This window comes from Neopelma chrysocephalum, unplaced genomic scaffold (assembly GCF_003984885.1).
Source record: "Neopelma chrysocephalum unplaced genomic scaffold, ASM398488v2 Primary Assembly neopelma1_108, whole genome shotgun sequence".
In the NCBI taxonomy this organism is placed as follows: domain Eukaryota; kingdom Metazoa; phylum Chordata; class Aves; order Passeriformes; family Pipridae; genus Neopelma; species Neopelma chrysocephalum.
In genome coordinates, this window is record NW_020897773.1 from 2,320,021 (window position 1) to 2,333,766 (window position 13,746).

Consider the following 13,746-nt stretch of genomic DNA (forward strand, 5'->3'; position numbering starts at 1 on the left):
TACCCAGTATTCCCTACGATTTTTATGTAAGCCAGACTATAAGAAGAGAGGAGGAGAGGCCTTCGCTTTTTCCTTCCGGCGGCTTGGAGGTGCGGGTTCCCTGCTGTTGAGTCTGCCGTGTTGGGGAACAAGGTCTGGTTAGGCCTTGCCGACCTTGGGAGACAGAGGTTGCCGGCGATCATTCCGGAGTGACTCTCGGTTGTCCCAGGAGAGTAGTGAGATATCTTCTTTGCTAACTTTTTTTTTTAGTTACTAGATCTCGGGCTACTGATTGGGATATATATATATATTTTATTTTTAGTTTTGTTCTTTTTCCCCTTCCCCTTTCCCTTTCCCTTGTGAAATTGTATATAAGTGTAAATATATTTATATATATCACTTTGGTTGTCTCTCTCTTGTTTTCGGGTTTTTCTTAGTTTTTTTCTCCCTCTTCTCCCTGAGGTTTTTTTTTTTTTGGGGGGGAGGGGAGAGAACTTCTGGTGGTAAGGTTTGGAGACTTGGCAGGGAGCCATCTTCAAACCATATCACCAGTCTATTCAGTGACCTGAAACACCACCAGGATAAACTTAATGAATGTAGTTAAAAACCATCTAGGTCTCTGCTGTTGCTCCTTGTTTCATCTCTATCCATGAAATATTAGTCAGATGTTTGAGATAACTGCTACTAAAAAGGAGCAACACTGGCAGAACAGAACCAGGAGATGATTAATTGAACATTAAGGAGTTTAAAGGAACTGCAGGCAATTATTAAAGGCTTTCCCCAGCACTAGTTCTATTCTGTTTACACACAGCTGTGATCAGGTTATTGGTTATCCACAGTGCTGCAATGCATAACATCAGTGAACACCAGAATCAATCACCCTCAGCATTTCTCTGTTGGACACGATTTAAACCACAGGCTAAAAGGTCATGGCCACAATATTCATTCCTCTTTAAAGTACATTGGTTTTAAAAAGGGTTAATAGAATTGTAAGCCTAAAATAACCCAAGCTTCCTTGGGAAAAAAAAGTGATTAAATTTGCAATGATGGCATTCAATAACTAAAAGGTGATGTTAATAAAATAGTTGTTAGTTAGCAGGTGCATGTGAAAGGTATGAAAAGAGACTAACAGGTAACAACATTTTTCTGTAGAGGTGAATGACAAAGATGAACCTAAAATTATTCCCAGCTGCAACTTGGGTGAGGACAAAAGACAGGGCTGGGCAGGCGTACATGCCCAGGGCTGGGAGGCAGAAGGGCAACTGCATCAGTGTAGAGGTGCTGGGACTCCCCAGCTTCTCTGGCAACTTGTGATTTCCACATGTGGGCAAGGGGCTTGCACTCCCATGGGCACCCATGGAGGGCAGTAGGATGTTATGAGAGGCTGCCTCGAGGGAACGATGCAAGAGGCTCCTGCAACAGGGAATGGTGCGATGAAGAGGGCTGTAGAGGTAAGCAGAGCTGCTGGTGGCTGTGGTCCTGGGATTGAACAGAGCAGTCATGTCCTCTGGAGAGGAAATTTTGGAGGACAGGTGGTGATGAAGGACCTCTTCTGCTAGAAAGGCAACAGGGCTGCCAACTGGATGATAAGAAGCTGCAAGGAAATCTGCCTCATGCAATCCCCTGAGGATGGGAATGTGAAGCTCGACTCCAGACACAGAGTATTTACACGCAGAGGTGCTGCTGTGTGGGGCTGATACCTGGCCATGTCAGCGGGCAGGTGAAGAGGGGACCCCACGCCTAAGGAGAAGCTGTCTTGTGTGACAGAGCTGGAGCAACGTTTTTAGGGTGAAGGATATGCTGGCCCTGAGAGGAGTATTACCTTCATGGGTCTAAGGCATTAGGGGTGCCCCCTGAAATAACTTAGGGAAGGAGAGAGGACTAACCTCCCCAAAACCTGGCTGCTCCTGAACGTTTTTCTCCTCCCTGCAGCAGGTTTCCCAAGGGTGTTTTTCTACGCTGACGCATTCTAGTTGAGCTTTCCAAGAAAGACCATCAGTTTCTAGTGGGTACTCAACAGGCACATTTGTCAGCTCAAGAGGCCTAACCTTTGTAAATTTGAGTGATAAATGACCCTTAAAAAGATAAGCGCTGGGGCTTCAGCTTCGCCAGCAGCAGCTGTACTCTTGATCTTTTCATTCTCCAGAAGTAGGCAAGCTTTTTCCCTCAGCAGTACTGCATGTGCCTTTTCTTGTGCACAGCACGTGAAGAAAGTGCATACCAAAGACTAACTAAACAAGTCCACCCTTGCTCACTACTAAATGCCACTGTCCTAAAGACATAGCCCAATAAATACATACGGAGGTCTGGCCAAGCTTCTTTGGCACAGAACCAAGCCCAGGAAGAAGCAGAAGTGTCTCTAAATCAGTTTTATGGTTCCCTGGCTGGGGCTGGCTGCTCCTTTATATACCTCGTACAAGCAAATGGGGACTGACTTGTGCCAAGTCACCAGTGTTGCCAGCTGAGCAGCAGCTCCGGCCCGTGGTCTTGCTAAGCAGTAGCCCCTGAAGAGGGAACACATGGGAAGACTCACGGGCTTGAGGCTCAAAATCTTTGACAAGCTTGTGTTCAGGTTTTTTAGCTAATCCTACTGCAGCAGAACATGGTTTCTAATGAGGGAGAGGGGGCCTCTCCTAAAAGGAGATGATAAGAGAATGAAGCTCAGGGAAGAATGAAAATCAGGAGTATGAATTCAAAATGCACAGAGAAAAAGAAAGTTGATTCTTGCTGAATTGACTGTATAGAGATGGAGGTGACCTGTGGTGTGACAATTCTCCTTTTCTATCAACATATTGTTCACAAACAAACTGTCTTTCAATACTTAAGGTTTTATTGTTCTTATAAATAATATAATCTTCTCCTCTGCTAAATTCTTGGAGCCAGTCTCTGGTTTACAGTCATAAAAATCAAGACTGAAATTATTTTCTTCATTATATGCTTTCTTGGACAAATCTTAAGCAAGATGATACTAAATCCCCTCTTGTTTTGTCAGTTACTCTACCCCTTGGCACAGCTGGATTACTCTAATGGCTCGTTAAAACAGAGAGAATAGGGGTTAGTGCTGCCTAAATTAGTGCTAAACCACCTCCCAGAGGAAAATGGGATGAGCGCAGGGTGTTCTTTCTTTCGATTGCAGCCTGTCTCTTTGTGAATTAATCTAAACTCATCCAGAGCTGCTTCTTGTGGCTGCCTCCACACTTGATGGTTGCAGGGTCCTGTCTCTGGTTTGTTTTCTTTCCTTATCCTAACAGCTGGGGAAAACCATTTTGCTATAATCTTTTCTGAAATGGTGGTAGTGTTAATAATGGAAAAATACAGCCCACGTGCCCCTTGGTTACTTAAGTAAGTTATATTACTGTGGAAAACGTCTCCCTTATCTCCCCTAGAAGATAAGGGTCTTCAAACTCTTGCATTAACAGCTGTTGGGGCGGTGTCCAACCTCTGCTGCTCACATGCCAGGTTGTGGGCAGAAGCATCTGCCTCGGCTTACTGCACTGCCAAACCTCAGAGGTTTCTGAGACACTATGAGACAGAAGAAACATACCTGAATTTAGAGTAACTATTTAAAAAAAATCTGCAGAAAACAAAAGTATGATAACCAAGAAATACACAAAGTGTGTCTCAGTTACCACGGATATACATGAAGGTATAGCTCAAGGACCCCAAGAGTCGCCAATTCCTTCCCTCTCTTCAGACACAGCCAATATCTGAAGCCACACATTCCCACCTCCTCTGACCTTCCTATAGCCTCCACGTTCCAGGTTAACAAAAAAAAGCAGAATTCTCCTGCAATTGTAATTTTTCATCCTTTAAAGCTGCTTCCATTCTTATTTTCCTATGGTTTTCGAGAATGTTTTTCGTGTGGATAATCACGTATCTAAGCAACACCCTAACAGAAAAAAAGCTTATGCCCTGTCATTTCAAACAGTGTTTCAAACATTAGCATTCACACCTGCTTTTGCTGTTTATTGAAACTTGCAGTTGCATTTCAGACGTCTGGGTAGACCCGAGGTTGAGCAATTTTTTCTTTTTTTCTGAGCTGCAAGGGAAAAACAATAATGGCATCCAAATTTTGTTATGTTCTTGAGATGCTATTGGCTTCAAAAGAATATTTGCACATGTACTGTCACTTCACTGCCAGTACATCTCACAATACTTCTTGTTTCACGCTAAGAAACAGCATTATCTGAATTTCACAAGTGATCTTGGGCGTATGTCGTACTTCCCCACGTAAGAAGTCTGATAAAACAAGATGACACTCTTGGGCTTTCTGAGCCTTACAGATGGGAAAGGCTTTTTCATGGTTACATTGCTGGCTTACCTTTTGAGTGGATTAAACAATAGACTTGCAGCATATTTTTCTTCTGCCAGTGGTGTTAGTGTAGGTAGGTGTTGAGAGAACATCTGTTTCTTGATAGCTGTGTCATCTCTTCTGCTTTATAAAGAGTTAGGCTATAAATATGGACTGGTGGGATAGAAAGACTCTAAACATGAAAACATCTTCTCCACTGTTTGGCTGGTTTTTTTTTTTTCAAATCTCTCTACAAAAATCTACCTGGACTTGTTAATGGTTTAAACATGCCTTCGTGAGCCCCTTATTTAAAAAGTTCCAGCTGAAAGTAAAGAAGCAAACTGTCAAGTATCTTTTTGCTTGGGCAGCTCTTCTAATTCACTCATGAAGGCACGAAGATTTTAAGTAACTTTAACAGAAATACAGTGTTGCAGAAAGACAGGGTGACAGGACTGCTGACTAACCAGTTACTTCCCATTTTCTACTTCAGCATTTAACTCTTCCTTCCTTAGTATGCATTTCCCTTGACTACTTTTTAATTTAACGATACTGAACAACTTTGCCACATTACAAGGGTAATTTTGAGCTTTTGATTTTATCTGAGATTTCCCTGGTCCTCATAGCTCTGCCAATAGCCATTTTTGTAAATCAAATCATTTTATCAAACAGCTTCTTTCTACATCTCTCATGAAAATCTTGGATTTAAGACCTTTACACTGCAGTCATTTCCCCCCACTTCCATGAGTCTTAAAGCAAACTTAACTCCATGCACATTGAGCATGAGTGACACTGTATTTTTTGTTTGTCCTCAGAAAATAAATATATTGTTTGCACAATGGTCAGGCTGAGCAAAGAGATGACAGAATATTCAATAATGAATACCTGAAAGGATTTCACCTGGTTTTAACAGAAATTTACTGAATTAGTTTCTCACCCATTTCTCACATGGGCAAATTTCCCCTAGTTGCAGTTTCTGCCATGATTAAATTTGCCTGCGTTAGACTCGAGAATGAAAGGGAAACATCTGGCCAATCATTTCTGACAGGGAAGAAGCTGCAGTGGTACAAAATCAGAAAGGTTAAAATCCATTGAGAAATTACTGTGAGGCTACAACTGTTATCAAGGTAGTACTGCTTTTTTCATCCACTTACTACGGATTTTTAAACACGAGCAATAGCAGTGTCTCACTCATAATAACTAATCCCATATGTTAACATCAAACCATTCAATTTCTTATCTTATTCCACTCCAAAGCTTTAATTCCTTGAAAAGGCTGCTAAGGCTTTGCCTCATCTAATGCAATTAGATTTAATTTTCATTCTACCTCTCATTTGATTCAAGAGGGATTGCACTGAAACCTTCCAATGTCTAGGTGTGCCAGCCAGTGCCATCAACAGACCCACCGAGCTCGGGAAGATGTATTATAGACAGTAATAACGAGTGCTGGCAACAGCAGACCTACATTTGTTTTAGAAACCTAGTGTGCCAATAAAATGAGTAAAGCAGGATTTCCTAAAGCTCTGTAGACTGGTCTACTATCGACTTCAGCAGATGTAGGCTATTGAGGAGATATTTGATTTGTCTGGATTGCTATGCAACTGCCCCTTGGATTATAATTCTGTTTGCTACTAAAGCGTTTCTATTCACAGGAGGTTTTTATTGTCACTTCGAAGATTTACTGTGCTCAGGAGGACTTTCACATTTCAAATGTTAACCAGCATGAACCCTAATCTTTGCCCTAAACAGTCTTCACCCAAAATGCCCTCAGATATGCACTTGGTGCTGGACAGACTATGAAAACTGTCTCTTTTGATAAAGGTAAGCAAGGCTCACACAGATCATGGTCACAGGTTATGATTCCAACAATATCAAGCTCTCTTCACTCTAAAAATTGCAGATGAAATGTTCCAAGTTGTTTTTTTGTTGCTCTAACCCTGGTGGTACTATGGCAAGAGGTAAAATTCTCATTGACTTCAATTGCTGCAAAGATACGATAACAACTGCATTCATTAAAATAAAGAAATGACATTGTATTTTCCAGCATAACACCAGGAGTGGGTATTGTTACATGACGTTAATTGCCAACAGAACTATCCTATAATTGCTTTCCCCTTCTCTCCACAATGAAGAGCAATTAAAGTTTGCATAAAAACAAGACAGTGTGCTGGCGAAGATGACCCATCGGTACAAGTGAGAAAAAATGATGAGGTGTGTATGATCTGTGTCACACTGAAGACAACCAGAGAAGAAAGAAATAGACTGAAAAAGAAATGGGGATCAATAGCAGGATTAACACAAGGGAAGAGGGACAGGAGTGATGAGGAACAGAAAGAAACTGTAAAGCTTTACTTTTGCCTTCTTTGGTAGCTATTAACATGAAAAACTACAAGGACATCAAACAAATATTCAAAAGTTAATCAAGAAAACAAATCATCAGTAGACAATGGCATACTAATTGTGGGGGAGGCAGCAGAAGCTGTAGAAATTAAGAGTACCTGAGACAGACAGGTGAGTGGGGAATGTTAGATAAACTGTAAGAGAAAGAAAGGGGGAATATCCCCAGGACTGCAAAGCTGGGGGAAGAGTCTAGGGACTGGCCAAGCTCCACAGGAACACAGCCCATAGGGTTTCAAGCAGATTTGGATTTATGAGCCTGCAGCAAACAGAGCAGCTGATAAGCCTGGTAATTATGATCCCTCATGGCTATTACAGGCGCGATAACTGGTTTACAGGGAGGTTGCTTAGTAATAACAGACGGACTGGCTGGAGCCTCGTGTGTCACCTCCATGGATGGAGAGCTGTCAAAGTGGTGTTTTGGCACACCAGTGTTTGGTTTGCAGTCACATCACCAAGCTCTTGCTAATGCATACGGAACTAAAATACAGGTATTTGCTACCCAGAAGACTGAAGGCCAAATGGAATGTTCTGCTAAGCAGGAGGTATCTGCTCACTAAGCAGACATTGCTCCTTCAACTACCTGAGCTAGAGGGACCCTGAAGGCTGCACAGACGGAGAATTCATGATTACAAACTCCATTTGGTCTTCATTTTGAACCTGAATCAGCACACAGTAAGTCAGTATAAAATTTCCCCTGACTTCTGAGATGCTGGACCATATCTCATGTGATGCTGGGCAAATTCTTTACTCCCTGGTGTTATAGACAGGCTTTGTGTTTCAGGTGGCTGCTCTGAGATGCTGTGGTGTTTGACATTCAGCTGGAGACCCCAGGTTTCAGTGTTCCAGCTGAGCACCTCAAACTCCGTGGGCACAGCAAAAAGAAGTGCGATTTGGTTGGTTGTCCTCAACTTAACTTCTCCAGCAGTAAAACAACAACTAGATCTCCACTGTACTGATGTGTTTTAAAACATTCGGTTTCATAGCTAGGGTTTAATATTCAAGAAATCTCTGAATCTGTTAAGAGTAAGTAATCTAAGATAAAGTGCTCTGTAGAAATCACTCAGTTTAGACGACCAAAGCAGAGTAATAGCTTCATTTTCTGTTGCTGGCATAACCCTACAAGGGCAGGCAGTACTGAGACTGATATAATATTTTCAGATTTTTTTTTCTTTTAAAAAGGGCTTTATTTAAAGTACTGGGGTTTCTCCCTCCTGCCTTCTAGAATAAAACCCCCAAAAATTTATGATCAAAATTATTTCATCGAGACCCTACAGTGGGGACACCTCAAGTTACCCGTGTAATTACATGGAGGTACTCCAAGTAAAGCTTCCTGTTTTTGCTCTCAAGGACAAGAAGGCAAGCTGTGTTTTAGATTACCTTCCTGCTCAGAGCACACAACCTATGCCCACATACTAATGAAATGCCTATCTGGTACTCAAAGACGTTAATACTCCTATGCAGCTATGGCAAGCAGAAAATATTGCTACAGTGCCAGGTCTTCCTCTGAGGAAAATCACTGTAGGATCACTTCTCTCCACAGAAGTATGCTGACCACTCACCTGCTGCCCTCTGAGCCTCTTGCTCTCTGTTCCTTATCGAGATTACCCAAGTGAGAAAATAACTTTCAGAAATCCACCAGCACATTGATTAAAACATGACACGCACCAAAGGAATCAGATCTGCCTGAAACACACTCTCATGCTGGCTGCAGACTGTATATAGGATGGCAAGGACAAATAACCTGACACTGCAGCTTAATGATACTGCTTGCTCTTCCAGCTGCTTTCTCATTTGGTTTTGTTTGATTATTTCTTAACTTTAAGAAGGTCAACTCTGGAGGCAACTTCCCCCTAATCTGAAGCCTCCCAAAAGCTGCCTGTACAAGCCTCATGGAATTGCAGAGCAATAACACTGATGCTGATCAGGTTTACATTCTGGTTTGGATGTTGCCTTTTGGATGCATTGGCTGTATAGAGAGTGAGACTGCGTTCACGGAGAGCAGAGAGCCAGAACCCCCTGTGGCTACGCCTCACGTTCATATCCTGAAATACAGCAATGAAGAAGACAGGGCAAATATTCTTCCCCTTAAAACCTTCAGATCATCTCGATTATTTGTGAAATTTCTTGCCAAATTATCCTATGAAGTGCCTGCTCTTGCAGGCTCACTCCCTGGCTCCTAGCAGTGCAGTCCAACAGCTGACCATTCGCTTGCTGAGCTGTCCAACTGTACTTTGCACATCACTTCCATTAAATCATCACCTCCAGAACAACTGGACCACCAGATTTTTTCACAAGACTACGACACAGAGCCAGAGGACATTTTAGAATTGAGTGGTTGTGGTGCTTACGTTGTGGAGCACAAGCGGAAATGACATGCTGAGTATGATAGATCCCTACAGAGGACCCAGAGAGGAGAAGCTCCAACCCAGCTGACATCCTAAGCAAGGAGAGAACAGCTCCCACAAGCCAGTGAGCCGGAAGAAAACATTGAACATTGTGTCTCTCATTTAAGGTAAGAGCAGAACATACCCCTTCCCTTTGTGTGGAGCTGTCAGTCCACCAGAATATTGAGTCATTTAATAGGATACCTCAGGGACAAGGAAAGGATGAACAGTCTTGCTCACTCCTACACACTGTGCCCTGAACACCTGTAGCCTTCACACAGTTTTACAGAGAGGATCCTTGTATCTTTTCTTCCTGGGGCCCTTCTCAAACACATGTAACCCAGACATGTTCCATCCCAAAACAGTCTGCCCACAGTAATGGTCCTTTATAAAATATTACATTGAAAAATCACTTTTACAAATTGGAGTACCTCTTTTGACCTCATTTTTTAATGTCTGGTATGGATTTCTATAAATCAATTATATCACTGGATTTATGAAACACATGTTCTTATACATAAGAAGCTTAAAATCCAAATTTGATAAGTCTGTTAGTCAGACACCTAAGGTTTATTCTAACATTTAAGAGAGGAAAAAAAATCTTGGTATAGAGTCTAGACTCATGGACTGAAGTCAGAAATCCAGAGCTTCAGGCATTCCAGAGCTGCCTGATGTGCTAGGCAGAATGAATCTGTGCTCCTAGAATATGGGGAAAGCTATGACTGATTATGCTGCAATACTTTACCAGGAAGAAAACTGGTCTGACTTATGCTTTTGCTTTCAGTCTTTAACAAAGTGTTTGGAACTATTGATGGTTTGCATTTGGAGAAGGAAAGAAAAAACTCAACTGAAAAACAAAGTCTACTGTCACTCAGACCGAAGAATCAAGAATAAATTTCACCTAGCTGCTCCTTGAAGAAATCAGAACAATAATAGCTGCCTACAAAAACACTACCTTTTGGAGTGCAAAATAATAACTGAATAGATGGTGTAATCTGACAGCAAACACCCAGAAATTAGACTGAAGAATTTTCTTACATAGCTCTGAAAAATCAAGGTATGTCTCACGAAAATAGACTCATCATTTCATTATTCAAGCACAAACAATGCAATAGTAGAAAAACAAATGCCCAGATTGCTATCAAGAGGGTGTTTTCCGTAAGCCACTTGCTTTGTGGGTTATTCAGCAAAATGCTTTAATATTAGACTTATCATTTCATTTTAACTCTCATTTTTTAAAGATCCTACTATCATGTTTTTCACCCAGAGGATTTGATTGCATCCCTGTGTAATTAGGGAAGTGCAGAACTGCAGCCAAGGAAGCACCTAATGATGAAGTGCTGCTCAGCTCTGCAAAGGCCCTGCTCAAGGAGGGTGGATAGAGCAGTTTTCTCCAAAGCTGACTATGCCTAACCCTTGTCCACACGAGGATGAAGAACTGGAGTCTCTCTCCCTCTGTTCAGCTCTCACAAACCCCAGGAAAACTTGCAGCCCTGTCCCTGTGTGACTATATTGATGTCTACGTATGAAAGATTTAGTAGTTTTATTAAAGCTGTCAAAAGCAGAGTGAGGGCTTTAAAATACACAGTGAGATTCCTGTAAGTTGGAATCCTCTACAGATAAGAACCTGAATAACCTGCAGGTGCTTTACCCTTGACAGACACTGCACATACTTGCTGTTTGTTAAGCAGTGAGTAAGAAAGCTTTCCAACACATTGCTAGGATAGTAGCGTGTTTAGCTGGAGCAATAAAGTTGTTTTGACACACTTAACTGATGAAGTTGTTGAGGAAGGCAAGCTGCTTTGACTCTGGATGTCTGGTAGTTCTTGGTGAGGTTGAGTAAAGACACCATTCTAGTCAATAAAGCATGACAGGAAAGCAAGTCAAATTGCTGTGAACCAGGACAATGGGGTGTGTGAGCTGACAGTGGAATTAAAGGTACTCCAGGTGGGTAGGTACATAAATGAGCTGGCTGCGAGGGGAAAAATGCACCATGAAAGAACTGGAACTGCTCTGGAAAAATGCACCACGAAACACTCTGGAACTACTCCCTCAGGTAACATTCTGATGCCTACCATTTGTTTTCTCCCTGCTGGGACCATGAGCCAGACAGCTTTGGGCACATTTGACTAACAGCACAGTTTTGGGTTTTAGTTGGACAACTAGTTAATTCGCTGGATTTTTTTGCTTTTGCTGGGCAGAGCTGCCAATAATAACTGAATAAACTGTGTGGTGGAAGAAACCTTTCCCATGGAGAGGCAGCCAAGCTCACCATGGGCTTTGTCCCTCTATGAGCTGCAGCAGCTTGAAGAGGCATGCAAGGAGAAGGACTGAGGTGGGGGCAGCAGTTTCTCTTTATCTGCAGGAACTGTACCTTCATCTGGTAAAAGATATTCCAGGATGGAGTGCAACAGCCTTGGGGGGTAGGAGACACTACTCCTGCTGGGCTGTACAGCTTGGCACCCCCAGCACAGCAGCTCTGCCATGGCCTTCGCTGTGCCCAAAGGCAGAACTTGGCCTCACTTTGAGCTACCTTCTGCTGCATCTCCTCACCCAAAGCAAAGCCTTGTTCCACAGCAGGTTCTCTGAACTCACACAAAGTACTGTAAGTAATGCAGGAGTAAGCATTAGCAGGTAGAATGCCAAGAGAAGGTACTGCTTGGGGAGTCCTTGTCATAACCTGGCTTTTGTTGTAGCTCAAAAAACAGTCTTCAGCCTCCATCTCGCATGTGAGATATGGGGGTATTTTTGGCTATAACGAGAGAGCAGTGCCCGGGCGCCCTCAGTTGTGCTACACGAATACGAGAAACACAATTCCTGGTTCAGCCATTTACAGCGGTCAAGACCTTGGCAAAACCCCCTGCTGATATCCTCATTCCCTCTGCCCAGGTACAAATGACTGCAGATGGGCCAATGGAGATGCAAACAAATGCAAATGAAGAGAAACATTTTACATTTCAATAACCTCAGGGAGGAGAAGCCAGGGTTGGTGGGGAAGTGATGTGTTTACACATCACCTGAAAATTTCTCTGTTTGCAGGTGTAAGGAAAGAGTGGGTTTGTCAATACACGGACTTTTTCGTCCATCCATTCAGGTCAGTCAAAATGATCTCTTTTAAATGTATGTTCCAGCGATGAAAGCGGCCTAATGCTTTATTAAAATGGTTTTCTAGTGACTGGACTATTGAACGTACTTGCAAAGCAAAGTTAACTGAACTATTCAATGCAAAAAGTAACTACCTGACAACACTGGTGTAGTCACCATCACGACTCTATTATACAGATTAGTCACTATTGACAAAATATTTTCCGAACCTAATGGATGTAAGTGCAATAATGGGATGTGCGTTTCTTCCTCTCTAATAAAGGGGAAACACGACATTTATGCTAAGAAGCCCCAAGACAATTGGCTTGTTACAATACTTAAAATCTGTCAGAGCTAAGATCAGTAGGATTCTGTGTCCACAGGGACAGGATTTTTCAAGCAATAGCCCGAGACCAGCAGATGGCCACGGCTTTACTTTGGCTGAATCTCCGGTACAATAGTTCTTAATTGTGCTTTTGAAGTAGGAAATTTTAGAATAAACCCCAGTAATTTTACAGTAAAAAAATATCCTCCCACCAAAACTCACCATTTGCTTACAACGTGCTGCTCTTCCTGAACACCTATGGGATATTAACAACTGCAGCCAGCTGTGACCAGCAATACATGCTGGTATTATGCTACAGCTGGAAAACATACAGATTGTGTCTTTAATCACATACACATCTTAACTTTGCCAACAGTTAAAGCCGGTACCAAGTTCAGCGGCCAGGCACCGCGAACTCCCGGCTCTCACTCAGTATCTCCATCAGCCCGCTGCTCTCGGGGCCCTGCGCCGCCTCTCCCGGTACCGAGCCACTCTCCCTGCAGGCGCATCCCGGCGCGGTGGGGGCGCGGGCAGCGCCGCTCGGGGATCCGCCAGCCCTGCTCGCTCCTTCGGGCCGACTGTAAGAAACCCAGCCGCCGGCAGTAGAAGTTTAATGGGTAGGGACGGGACCCCCGACGCCGCCGGCCCGGGGCACCGACGGCCGGCGGTCCTGCGAACCCGCAGGAGCCGGAGCGCTGCGGGGCGGGTGAAGCGCCAGTTCCCGGCTCCGCGCAGCGGGGCGGGCGGTGCGACCGCGACTCGCCGGGATGGGAGGTGAGCGGGGGGACACAGGGAGCCGGACGCCCCTCTGCTGCGAGGCCCCCGGTTGTCACAGCAACGCGGCAGCGCCTCTCCCAAAACTTTGGTCGCTATAACGACCGGGCCGCGGCCGCGGCATCCCCCGGGCAGGCGGTTCTCCGCCGCGGGGCCGTCGGGGCGGCGCTCACCTATGGTGGAGACGACGGTGCCCACGAAGTAGAAGGCGCCGGGGAAGTCCCAGCGGGGCCGCAGGGCGTCGACGCGGATGCCCGCGGCCATGGCCGCCTCGTAGCTCCGCAGGAAGGCGCGCAGCTCCGGCAGGCTGATGTTGAAGATGCGGCTGAAGTTGTGCAGGGTCCGGTTCCAGCGGAGCTGCGCCGCCGCCTCCGACGGGCTCTCGAGGGCCGAGAAGACGGTGGCGCCGGCGCTCAGGTACGCCGCGATGAGGGCGGCCAGCAGCAGGAACCGCCCGTTGTCCTCGTTGAGGGGCGCCAGGCGCCGCCGGCGGCAGGAGCCCGCCGCCCCCC

The 13,746-nt window shown here is 44.4% G+C and overlaps 1 protein-coding gene across 1 annotated transcript in view; it reads right to left on the reverse strand.

Moving 5' to 3' along the window:
• Positions 1-13,744, reverse strand: part of KCNK12 (potassium two pore domain channel subfamily K member 12) — a gene marked incomplete at its 5' end in the record, with an annotated part of 29,325 nt that extends 15,581 nt beyond the window's left edge. Inside the window, one exon of the mRNA XM_027696540.1 lies at positions 13,408-13,744. Coding sequence (XP_027552341.1) covers positions 13,408-13,744 — 337 coding nt within the window. The remainder of the gene's footprint in view (positions 1-13,407) is intronic.
• Between the last annotated feature and the right edge of the window lie 2 nt (positions 13,745-13,746).